This window comes from Mustela nigripes, chromosome 12 (assembly GCF_022355385.1).
Source record: "Mustela nigripes isolate SB6536 chromosome 12, MUSNIG.SB6536, whole genome shotgun sequence".
In the NCBI taxonomy this organism is placed as follows: Eukaryota; Metazoa; Chordata; class Mammalia; order Carnivora; family Mustelidae; genus Mustela; species Mustela nigripes.
The window spans coordinates 72258258-72270459 of NC_081568.1; the positions used below are offsets into that span (position 1 = coordinate 72258258).

Genomic DNA, 12202 nt, shown 5'->3' on the forward strand with positions numbered 1-12202 from the left:
CTCCATCTCTCTGCCTGCCTGTCTGCCTACTTGTGATCTCTGTCTGTCAAATGAATAAATAAAATCTTAAAAAAAAAAAAAAGAATTATTCAACTTGAGGGGCACCTGGGTGGCTCAGTTGGTTAAGTGCCTGCCTGACTCTTGGTCTCAGCTCAGGTTTTGATCTCGCAGTCATGAGTTCAAAGTCTGTTAGACTTCACACAGGGCTTGTGACTACTTAAAAAAGAAAAAATTATTCAGCTTGAAAAAATGTCTACTTTAGGGGCTCCTGGTGGCTCAGTGTAAGCCTCTGCCTTTGACTCAGGTCATGATCTCAGGGTCCTGGGATCAGGCCCTACATCGAGCTCTCTGCTCAGTAGAAGCCTGCTTCCCCTTCTCTCTCTGCCTGCCTCTCTACTTACTTGCAATCTCTCTCTTTCTCTGTCAAATAAATAAATAAAGTCTTTTTTAAACAGTCTACTTTATGAAATGTAGCATGTTGTGGTTTCAATTTTTTTTCTTAAACCTGTGAAAAATCTCTATAAGCTCACTTGTATTTTGTTAAACATTAGGTTGTTACACCTTTGTGGCCAGATGTATCATACATTTTTGCTCGTGTTGAGTTGGTAGTGTACCTTGTCCTTTTGTTCTTTCGACCTGTCTGTATTGCCATGGATATATATCAGTGCTTCCTTGATAAGGGAGTTATATGGCAGTAATCTGTATCTTCAGTTGTTAACAGGGCACTGATTTGTCTTGTTCGGAGCTATAAGGTTCAGTAATAACAATCACGTTTCATTTTGACCCTGGAGAATTGAACAGTATTGAAGAAACATTGAAAATTTTCGTATCTGGGTCTCTTTATCCCTTTACTTTAAAAAATCACAAGGTTTTACAAATACAGGTAGAATATCAGTAAAATTCATTTATTATCTATTTCACTTACAAATTCAGAGGATTTAAAAAGTCCTGGAATTTGGACACGTGGTTGGCTCAGTGGGTTAAGCCTCTGCCTTCTGCTTAGGTCATGATCTCAGGGTCCTAGGATCAAGCACCATATCAGGCTCTCTGCTTAGCAGGGAGCCTGCTTCCCCCTCTCTCTGCCTGCCTCTCTGCCTACTTGTGATTTCTCTCTGTCAAATAAATTTTTAAAATCTTAAAAAAAAAAAAAAGAAAAGAAAACTCGTGAAATCAAGGCAGCAAGATACTGGTAGATATAATGAAAAATACCACATCATTCCTAGTTTAGTTTTGTGAGTAGTGTTAAACTTCTCAGATATCAGTGTTTTATAAAGTATATACTTTAACTTTTGTATCATTTCCTGATTTTTTAAGCCTAGGAAGTGTTCCTTTGTTTTCTTTTCTTCCTTCCTTCTTCCTTTCCTTTCTCCTTCTCTTCCCCTCCCCTCCCTCCCTCCCTCCCTTCCTTCCTTTCTTTTTTTTCTTTGAGAGAGAACTTGTGAGCAGGGGAGAGGAATAGAGTAAGAGGGAGAAAGAGAACCTTAAGCAGGCTCCAAAGCTCAGCAGAGACCCCCACATGGGGCTCGATTCCAAAACCCTGAGATTATGACCCAAGCTGAAAACAAGAGTCCGTCCTCAACTGACTGAGCCACCCAGGCACCTCTAGTTTGTAGCTTTAGAAAGCTGTCAACCTAATTAATGTTAATTGAATGGACTATGTTAATAGGTCATTAATAATATTTTATTCATGTTAATTTCTGTTGGAATATTTGACATGGCCTTGTTGAACCTCTGTGACCAGTTAATTAAAATTAATCAATAAACAGGGCATTGAATCTACCCTATAAGTGATTTGATGCTCCTTTAATAATTGACAAATAAGAAGCATGTTAAAGAGACTTGAAAATGTGTAAAGCATGCATATAAATTAGGAAGTCATAAACCTGAGCAGGTAACATATTTCTGGTAATTTGTTAGTGATTTTAATTAAAATGTAAATCTGGAAGTTAACACATATTTGGTAAAAGGCTGTTCTTCTTAGTTCTTAAGTGACTTGTAAAAAACTGATATTTCTGTAGGTTCTACACCCGCATTAGTGAACCCATCTCTGCCTACCACTTTCCAACCAGGAGCTCCTCTTGGGCCCCCTCCAACTGGAGGACCACCTCCAGTGAGGGCAGTCACTCCTCAGAAACCATCACATAGAGCTGCGCCCCACCCCTCATTCAATTCAGTTGTCAACCAAGAAGGTAAGCAAGGCAAAACCAAGTCAAATCCTAATGTTTTGACTGGGGGGGTGGAAGGATCAATATTATTTGAATTTTTGCATTCAGGTATTATTTTTTCCAGAAAATTTAGTTGTTTCACTTAGGAAGGCCTTCAAGAATTTAGAGTTTAAAAAAGTTCCTTAGTATTCTACTACCCTGTATCGGGCCTAGCATTTAGGAACTACTGTTATCTTTTTTTGTTGCTGGGCAGATTTATTTATTTATTTATTTATTTATTTATTTATTTATTTGACAGAGAGAGATCACAGTAGACAGAGAGGCAGGCAGAGAGAGAGAGAGAGGGAAGCAGGCTCCCTGCTGAGCAGAGAGCCCGATGCGGGACTCGATCCCAGAACCCTGAGATCATGACCTGAGCCGAAGGCAGCGGCTTAACCCACTGAGCCACCCAGGCACCCTGCTGGGCAGATTTTAACAATCATGGCTCTAAAGTTAGATGCTTTTTGGCGGAGGAAGGTGAGAATTTCTGTTTTTCTGGGCATGGTGTTAGAACTGTCTTTTTAATACATTGGCTCTTTTCCATGAAAGCAGTGTTTTTTTTTTTCTGCTGTTATTGTAAATGTTAACAAATATTCATCAACCTAAATAAAAAGTAAAATATACAAGCATTTTGAAGTTGTATGTAAGCAGGAAAATGTTTTGTTTTTTTTTTTTAATTTTTTATTTTTTATAAACATGTATTTTTATCCCCAGGGGTACAGGTATGTGAATCACCAGGTTTACACACTTCACAGCACTCACCAAAGAACACACCCTCCCCAATGTCCATAATCCCACCCCCTTCTCCCAACTCCTCTCCCCCCAGCAACCCTCAGTTTGTTTTGTGAGATTAAGAGTCACTTATGGTTTGTCTCCCTCCCAATTCCATCTTGTTTCATTGATTCTTCTTCTACCCACTTAAGCCCCCATGTTGCATCACCACTTCCTCATATCAGGGAAATCATATGATAGTTGTCTTTCTCTGCTTGACTTATTTCACTAAGCATGATACGCTCTAGTTCCATCCATGTTGTCACAAATGGCAAGATTTCATTTCTTTTGATGGCTGCATAGTATTCCATTGTGTATATATACCACATCTTCTTGATCCATTCATCTGTTGATGGACATCTAGGTTCTTTTGATAGTTTGGCTATTGTGGACATTGCTGCTATAAACATTCGGGTGCACGTGCCCCTTTGGATCACTACGTTTGTATCTTTAGGGTAAATACCCAGTAGTGCAATTGCTGGGTCATAGGGCAGTTCTATTTTCAACATTTTGAGGAACCTCCATGCTGTTTTCCAGAGTGGCTGCACCAGCTTGCATTCCCACCAACAGTGTAGGAGGGTTCCCCTTTCTCTGCATCCTCGCCAGCATCTGTCATTTCCTGACTTGTTGATTTTAGCCATTCTGACTGGTGTGAGGTGATATCTCATTGTGGTTTTGATTTGTATTTCCCTGATGCCGAGTGATATGGAGCACTTTTTCATGTGTCTGTTGGCCATCTGGATGTCTTCTTTGCAGAAATGTCTGTTCATGTCCTCTGCCCATTTCTTGATTGGATTATTTGTTCTTTGGGTGTTGAGTTTGCTAAGTTCTTTATAGATTCTGGACACTAGTCCTTTATCAGATATGTCATTTGCAAATATCTTCTCCCATTCTGTCAGTTGTCTTTTGATTTTGTTAACTGTTTCCTTTGCTGTGCAAAAGCTTTTGATCTTGATGAAATCCCAATAGTTCATTTTTGCCCTTGCTTCCCTTGCCTTTGGCGATGTTCCTAGGAAGATGTTGCTGCGGCTGAGGTCGAAGAGGTTGCTGCCTGTGTTCTCCTCAAGGATTTTGATGGATTCCTTTCGCACATTGAGGTCCTTCATCCATTTTGAGTCTATTTTCGTGTGTGGTGTAAGGAAATGGTCCAATTTCATTTTTCTGCATGTGGCTGTCCAATTTTCCCAGCACCATTTATTGAAGAGGCTGTCTTTTTTCCATTGGACATTCTTTCCTGCTTTGTCGAAGATGAGTTGACCGTAGAGTTGAGGGTCTATTTCTGGGCTCTCTTTTCTGTTCCATTGATCTATGTTTCTGTTTTTGTGCCAGTACCATGCTGTCTTGATGATGACAGCTTTGTTTTTTGTTTTTTTTTTTAAAGATTTTATTTATTTATTTGACAGAGAGAGATCACAAGCAGGCAGAGAGGCAGGCAGAGAGAGAGAGAGGAGGAAGCAGGCTCCCTGCTGAGCAGAGAGCCCGATGCGGGACTCGATCCCAGGACCCTGAGATCATGACCTGAGCCGAAGGCAGCGGCTTAACCCACTGAGCCACCCAGGCACCCATGATGACAGCTTTGTAATAGAGCTTAAAGTCCGGAATTGTGATGCCACCAACTTTGGCTTTCTTTTTCAATATCCCTTTGGCTATTCGAGGTCTTTTCTGGTTCCATATAAATTTTAGAATTATTTGTTCCATTTCTTTGAAAAAGATGGATGGTACTTTGATAGGAATTGCATTAAATGTGTAGATTGCTTTAGGTAGCATAGACATTTTCACAATATTTATTCTTCCAATCCAGGAGCATGGAACATTTTTCCATTTCTTTGTGTCTTCCTCAATTTCTTTCATGAGTACTTTATAGTTTTCTGAGTATAGATTCTGTGCCTCTTTGGTTAGGTTTATTCGTAGGTATCTTATAGTTTTGGGTGCAATTGTAAATGGGATTGACTCCTTAATTTCTCTTTCTTCTGTCTTGTTGTTGGTGTAGAGAAATGCAACTGATTTCTGTGCATTGATTTTATATCCTGACACTTTACTAAATTCCTGTACAAGTTCTAGCAGTTTTGGAGTGGAGTCTTTTGGGTTTTCCACATAGAGTATCATATCATCTGCGAAGAGTGATAATTTGACTTCTTCTTTGCCGATTTGGATGCCTTTAATTTCCTTTTGTTGTCTGATTGCTGAGGCTAGGACCTCTAGTACTATGTTGAATAGCAGTGGTGATAATGGACATCCCTGCCATGTTCCTGACCTTAGCGGAAAAGCTTTCAGTTTTTCTCCATTGAGAATGATATTTGCGGTGGGTTTTTCATAGATGGCTTTGATGATATTGAGGTATGTGCCCTCTATCCCTACACTTTGAAGAGTTTTGATCAGGAAGGGATGCTGTACTTTGTTAAATGCTTTTTCAGCATCTATTGAGAGTATCATATGGTTCTTATTCTTTCTTTTATTGATGTGTTGTATAAACAGGAAAATGTTTTAAAGCATTGTCTTCAGATATAACTTTAAAATACAAGTTTATTAGTTTAAACAATATATTTTGTCAAGTAAGAAATTGATTTTAGCAATAACCTAACCAATGCAACAAAATGTGGAAATAGGAAAACAGAGGAGGGAAAAACCGCTGTCCATATCCTACTTCTGAATACGATGAATATTATTTTTGTTTTTTTTCTAGCATTTCCTTTTTTTAGTATTATATAAGTAGGGAAAAGAGCGACCTATGAATATTTTGGAAAGAATGGTGTTAACAATGAGTAACAAAATGAAAATGTCCCACTGTCTGCCACATTATAATTTTGAAAATCAAGCTACAATAAATATTTGCATTTTTTTTTTAAGATTTTATTTATTTATTTTTTAAGAGGCAGAGGGAGAAGCAGGCTCCCTGCCGAGCTAGGAGCCCGATGTGGGACTCGATCCCAGGACCCTGGGATCATGACCTGAGCCGAAGGCAGCTGCTTAACCAACTGAGCCACCCAGGCGTCCCAAATATTTGCATTTTTAACCAACTAAAAATATGCCCAGTGTTTTTATTTTCTTTTACAAACAGTTTTACTAAGTTTTTCATATCAACTCATGGTTAAAGTCATGGTGGTCTTGAGAGCTAGAAAGGAATTAACTGATTTTATCAACTATTAAACTTAACTGTTGGTGTTAAAATGACTGTTAGAGTTAGCACCTTTGTACTTAGATGCTAGAGGTTGATTCTATTTACTAATTTTAGTTTCTTCTATACCTGACTTAGAGTTCATAAATAGTAGAGGTCCTTGAAATAGATTTCAATTCTTCATAAGCAGGTGTTCCTGGCATTTATCTTTAAATTTTTTAATTGGAGGGAAAGGAAGTTAAGACTTTTATTTTATTTTAGTAGCTGATCCCTAGAATAAAGCAATCATTACATTAACTCATATCATCTTCAGATTAATTCTAGATTCCACTCTGTTCCTTAGTTTGAAAAAAAAACTATATATTTTTTTAAGATTTTATTTATTTGACAGAACACAAGTAGGCCGAGAGGCCAGCAGAGGGAGAAGCAGGCTCTCAGCTGAGCAGGGAGCCCGACGTGGGGTTCAATCCCAGGACTCTGGGATCACAACCTGAGCCGAAGGCAGCCATTCAACTGACTGAGCCACCTAGTTGCCTCCCCCAAAAAAGTATTTTTATCTTCATGATTTATTTTCTCTTTAAATAGTATTGATTTTGGTGACTTTTTTTTTTTTTCAGTGTGTACTGTTCTTGAGAGGTTTTTAATGCTCTCAACTGCTGAAATCTTTCAGATAATATATAATTTTACAAACTGCACGAAGGACTATCAGTTTTAGAAGTTCATAAAATTATTTAAAACTTTTATATATTTTGGGGGCGCCTGGGTGGCTCAGTGGGTTAAAGCCTCTGCCTTCAGCTCAGGTCATTATCCCAAGGTCCTGGGATCGAGTCCCACATTGGGCTCTCTGCTCAGCAGAGAGCCTGCTTCCCCCTCTCTCTCTGCCTGCCTCTCTGCCTACTTGTGATCTCTGTCTGTCAAATAAATAAATAAAATCTTTTTAAAAAACCCACAACTTTTATATATTTTGTATACTTTAAAATGTGCATTATTTGAAATTTTTATTTCAAGATTTGACATTTTTCCTGGGTTGTGGGCTAAAATATTTGGAAAGTTACATTAAAGTTTAGACATTAGTGCTCAAATTTTTCAGAAATTTTAACAATTTTTCTCGTTTAAATATTGTAATAAACTTCTTTTTTAGGTATTGCATCAAATACCAATAATGGATCTATGGTGGTTCACAATAGTTATGATGAAATTGAAGGCGGTGGCTTCTTGGGTGAGATGCTATAAAAGATGATTTTTGGTTTTTTGTGTATGTGTATGTTTGTTTTGTTTTAGTATGTGTTTATTATAGGAAATAGTGAAGAAAATTTCATAATCTTATCACACAGTAATACCTCATGGTAGCATTTTTTAATTTCTATACCTTTAGATTTTTTTATTAGTTTTCTTTTCCTTTAAGAATTGGGATCATGGGGGCACCTGGGTGGCTCAGTGGGTTAAAGCCTCTTCCTTCGGCTCGGGTCATGATCCTGGCGTCCTGGGATCAAACCCTGCATTGGGCTCTCTGCTTGGCAGGGAGCCTGCTTCCCCCTCGCTCTCTGCCTGCCTCTCTGCCTACTTGTGAGCTCTGTCTGTGAAATAAATAAATAAAATCTTAAAAAAAAAAAAGAATTGGGATCATGGGCTTTATTATTATGTTCTGGCTATAGAGTATTTTTATGAATTAAATCTATTTCAATATATTAAACCAGTTGTACATTAATATGTTTTCATTGATGTTTTGAATTAGAATTTTAGTCTAAATATAAAGTTTAGTAAATGATACAAAAGTAAATCAACCATACCAAGCTTATTTTTTTCATATAAGCTTATTTTTATGTGTTTTTGGTTATAGTCTACATTAACTAGATTTTCATCATTGCTATTATTTTGTCAGTAGTGTTTATTTGTCTTATATTGCAGATTTGATAAATGAAGGAATTAAATTACCCAAGGGATTTTAGAGTTATAATTCAATGGATGTATGTGTTTATTTGAAGTATTCTAGAGTATAAAATAGAACTTAAAAGTTACCTTGTTTCTAGCAACACCACAGCATACTAACAAGAATCCCACAATGAGCCGAAGTGTTGGGTATTCATATCCCTCCTTACCACCTGGTTATCAGAACACAGGACCACCTAGTACAACTGGAATGCCACCCTCTTCCTTGAATTACTCAAGTGGGCCACAGGGCTTTACTCAGGTAAACTTTTTTTCTTCTTTTTTAACCAGCTTTCCATCTTTTGATTTAAACTGTGTAGGCATAAAAGTTTTGGGAAGCTGTAATGAATTCTTTTAACCCATTAAAATAATGGAATTTCATAAGACTTGTTTTATTACATATCCCCAGAACCAAACAAAATTGACCAGGAAATGTAGATTAGTTTTGTTATTTAGAGCAAAATTAAGTAACTAAGTCCTTATATACTTCTGTTTTCAACTGAAAACATTATAAAGGCTACTTACTTTGAAATTATGTATCTTTAGACTCCCTTAGGTGCTAATCATTTAGCTGCAAGCATGAGTGGATTAAGTCTACATCCAGAGGGGCTAAGAGTTATCAATCTTCTTCAAGAAAGAAACATGCTTCCAGCAACACCTTTGCGGCCTCCTGTTCCAAATTTGCATGAAGATATCCAGAAACTAAACTGTAACCCAGAGTAAGGTTTCAAATAGTGTTTCTTATTCCACATGACATTTTATTCTAGAATTTTTGGATTTTGTTTTTGGCGCTACATGTTTTATGAACTAGCAGTACAACCATTAATTTATGAAAATAGTTTTGCATACGGGAAAATAGATCTTTGTTAATTGCTTACTTGATATTTGAAATATTCTAACTCAGATAGGGTTGTAACTTCTAAGCTGATGACTGCTCTTACCAGCCCTAATGGAACTATGACACTCATTATCATTGTGGTGAATAAATTTTTTTTTCAAGTCCAACATATAGGATTTGATTCTACATAATTCTTTATTTGCTCTCATTTAAAATTATTTTTCATAACAAACTTAATACCCTTCTATCCCTTAAAATGGATCTTTAGTTTAAAATGTATGTGGTGATGACTTTGTAGTGATAACAAAATCAAATTTTGTTATTTTTTAAATGGTTTTTTTAGAACCTTCAACAAAACTGATCTTTTCATTAATAAACTTAAGCTTGCATTTGTACATTTGTGTCATCACCTTTTTTTTTTTTATTTTAAGATTTTATTTATTTATTTGACAGAGAGAGATCACAAGTAGGCAGAGGCAGGCAGAGAGAGAGGAGGAAGCAGGCTCCCTGCTGAGCAGAGAGCCCAATGCGGGACTCGATCCCAGGACCCTGAGATCATGACCTGAGCCGAAAGCAGCGGCTTAACCCACTGAGCCACCCAGGCACCCGTGTCATCACCTTTTAATTCCAGTGTAATCAAGATTTATATAAAGAAAAAGTCATTTGTTAGTCTGGGCTGTTTTATGCACAAGCCAAGCCAAGAAGAGACTGTATTTTAGTTACATAATACTGGGTTGTAACTATCCAGCCTCTCTTTCTGAATAGGACTTAAATATTTAATGGGATAAAATTTGAAAGGGCCTATTGAAAAGTTTCTTTGTAATTTGATCCACTGTTAAAATGTGTTACCTTTCATATATTTTTTTTTTTGTCCAAAAATAATCATAGTGACAGCTGACAATGATTCTTTTTTTTAATGATACATGGTTTTTACTTTGATACAGGTTATTTCGATGCACGCTGACTAGCATTCCTCAGACTCAGGCCTTACTGAATAAAGCCAAACTTCCTTTGGGACTGCTGCTTCATCCTTTCAAAGACCTAGTGGTATGTTTCACTAATGAACATAAATGTCTAATGGAAAATTATCTTGGTGGTAAGGAATTTTCTACAGTAGTGCAAGAATCACATGTGGAATTTATTTGCGCTTTCTTTAGGAATTTGACCATTGACAGGTTTCTTTATTTGTAATTCAGCCATCATTTTTATTACCAAACACTTTGAAATGAGGTAAAATAAGCCCATTTTTGAAAAATTCAAGAGGTGCTGAGAGAAAATAAATAAATGAACCATGCTATTTTAAAAAGTTGTAAATTATTTGCCTATTTAAAATGCTTTACCCAGTCTCCCAGTCCTGCCATTCTTGGAGTAAATTTATTGCTTTAGGAAGCTGTTCCCTCTGCTTACGGGAAGAACAAAGAAGCCCTTCCACTTTTATCATAAGGCTTGGGGACCTTGACATACTCTTGGGAGGATCAGTACATAAGTGAGGTGACTATTCCAAAACAAATTTATATTAAGACTTTAGAACTTCTAGTATGTAGGATAAACTTTAAATAGGAACATAATTGCAGGGTTTAATTGGATACTTAATAATTTACCCTTACCTTACTTTATGACAGTTCTTTCATGAGAATTTAGTAAGCCTCTTAATACAACATGAAGAAAATTCCTAGTAACTTTTGGCCATTTACCATCTATCTCAAAAATACATTGGGTATTTACCATGTTGATTTCATAATATAAATGTTTAATTAGAAAATAAATACTTTTAGACAAACCATAAGTGACTCTTCATCTCACAAAACAAACTGAGGGTTGCTGGGGGAAGGGGGGTTTGGAGAATGGGAGTGGGGTTATGGACATTGGGGAGGGTATGTGCTTTGGTGAGTGCTGTGAAATGTGTAAACCTGGCGATTCACAGACCTGTACCCCTGGGGATAAAAATATATGCTTATGAAAAATAAAAAATTAAAAAAAAAAAGAAAATAAATACTTTTGAAAAGGCAGGATTAATGAGAATGTTCCTGGAGAAAAATAGTTTTTAAAATCAGTACATTTTAACTACATAACTTTGTTGTGTGACAGTTTGGACACATCTTTTACCCTTGTTTTTCTTCTCTAAAATTACAGTATCCCAGAAGTTAACTTGAAAGGTATGGATTAGTATTTGGCCTTTAGATGTGATGATCACTGCCTTTAAAAAATCAGTTCTGTTTTTTTAGCAATTGCCTGTGGTTACCTCCAGTACAATTGTGAGATGCCGCTCATGCAGGACATATATCAACCCTTTTGTCAGCTTTCTGGATCAAAGGAGATGGAAGTGTAACTTATGTTATCGAGTCAACGATGGTATGTTTTTTTAATAACATTTACAAATTTCAGTTCATGTTGTAGAGAAAGCAGATAAGGTGAAATTTTTAAAAAAAGCACCAATAACCTGTCTTACTTACTTGTAATCCTTCAACACTAAGATAACTTTTGTTAACTTCTTTCTACACATTTATACATACATACATATATGTGCATATGTATACATATATGAATAATTATATACTTTTTGAACAAAATGTGATATTCTGATACCACTTTTTTACATTTATTATATTAGATATATAATAAATGGCATATTTCATGGTATTATTTAAGCCTATAATTTAAGAAATATTTTTATTTAGAAATTGTCCCATGCCTTTTCTCTAGGGTGAAAGAAAATAAGTCCACAGAATAGCTGCCATTAGCTTCATTCACTGCTGTATGAAGGGAGGTGGGCAGTGCTAGAAGGTTAGTTGAATGTAGTTTTTTCAGTAATTGAGGAAGAGGAGATCTCTTTCAGAAGTTGCTTACAGTCAATGTTTAAGGAATATCAGCTAACCAGTAACACTTTATTAGGATTAGAGAGGAAAAAGGGTATGTTGATAACCATATTGAAACTTAGGTCTCCAGGGTACCTGGCTGACTCATTTAGGGGAGCATGTGACTCTTGCTTTTTTTTGGGTAGTGAGTTCAAACCCCACATTGGGTGTAGAGCTTACTTTAAAAAAAAAAAAATTAAGATAAAAAAGAAAACTTGGTCTCTGTTTGAAAGGAAATTTCATTAAGCATTGGGAAATGGGGAATTTAAGAGATTTTTAAAGACCATTCTTATGTTTTTTAGGAGTAAAGTGAGCATAGAATAAGAACATAATTTTTACTCTAATAATTTAGAAAACATATGTATAGGGTTTGGTATGCCTTTAAAATCTTATGTATATGTGCTTTAGAATGTGAAATAAAATTATAATAAAGGTAGGAATCATGCAGCCCAGGACCATTTCATAAACTATGGCTTACCCTTCAACAGGA

The 12202-nt window shown here is 36.3% G+C and overlaps 1 protein-coding gene across 1 annotated transcript in view; it reads left to right on the plus strand.

Annotated features, from left to right (window-relative positions):
* Positions 1-12202, plus strand: part of SEC24A (SEC24 homolog A, COPII coat complex component) — a 68954-nt gene that overhangs the window by 24261 nt on the left and 32491 nt on the right. Inside the window, exons 3-8 of the mRNA XM_059417598.1 lie at positions 2019-2189; positions 7232-7309; positions 8121-8281; positions 8566-8738; positions 9802-9904; positions 11083-11209. Coding sequence (XP_059273581.1) covers positions 2019-2189; positions 7232-7309; positions 8121-8281; positions 8566-8738; positions 9802-9904; positions 11083-11209 — 813 coding nt within the window. The remainder of the gene's footprint in view (positions 1-2018; positions 2190-7231; positions 7310-8120; positions 8282-8565; positions 8739-9801; positions 9905-11082; positions 11210-12202) is intronic.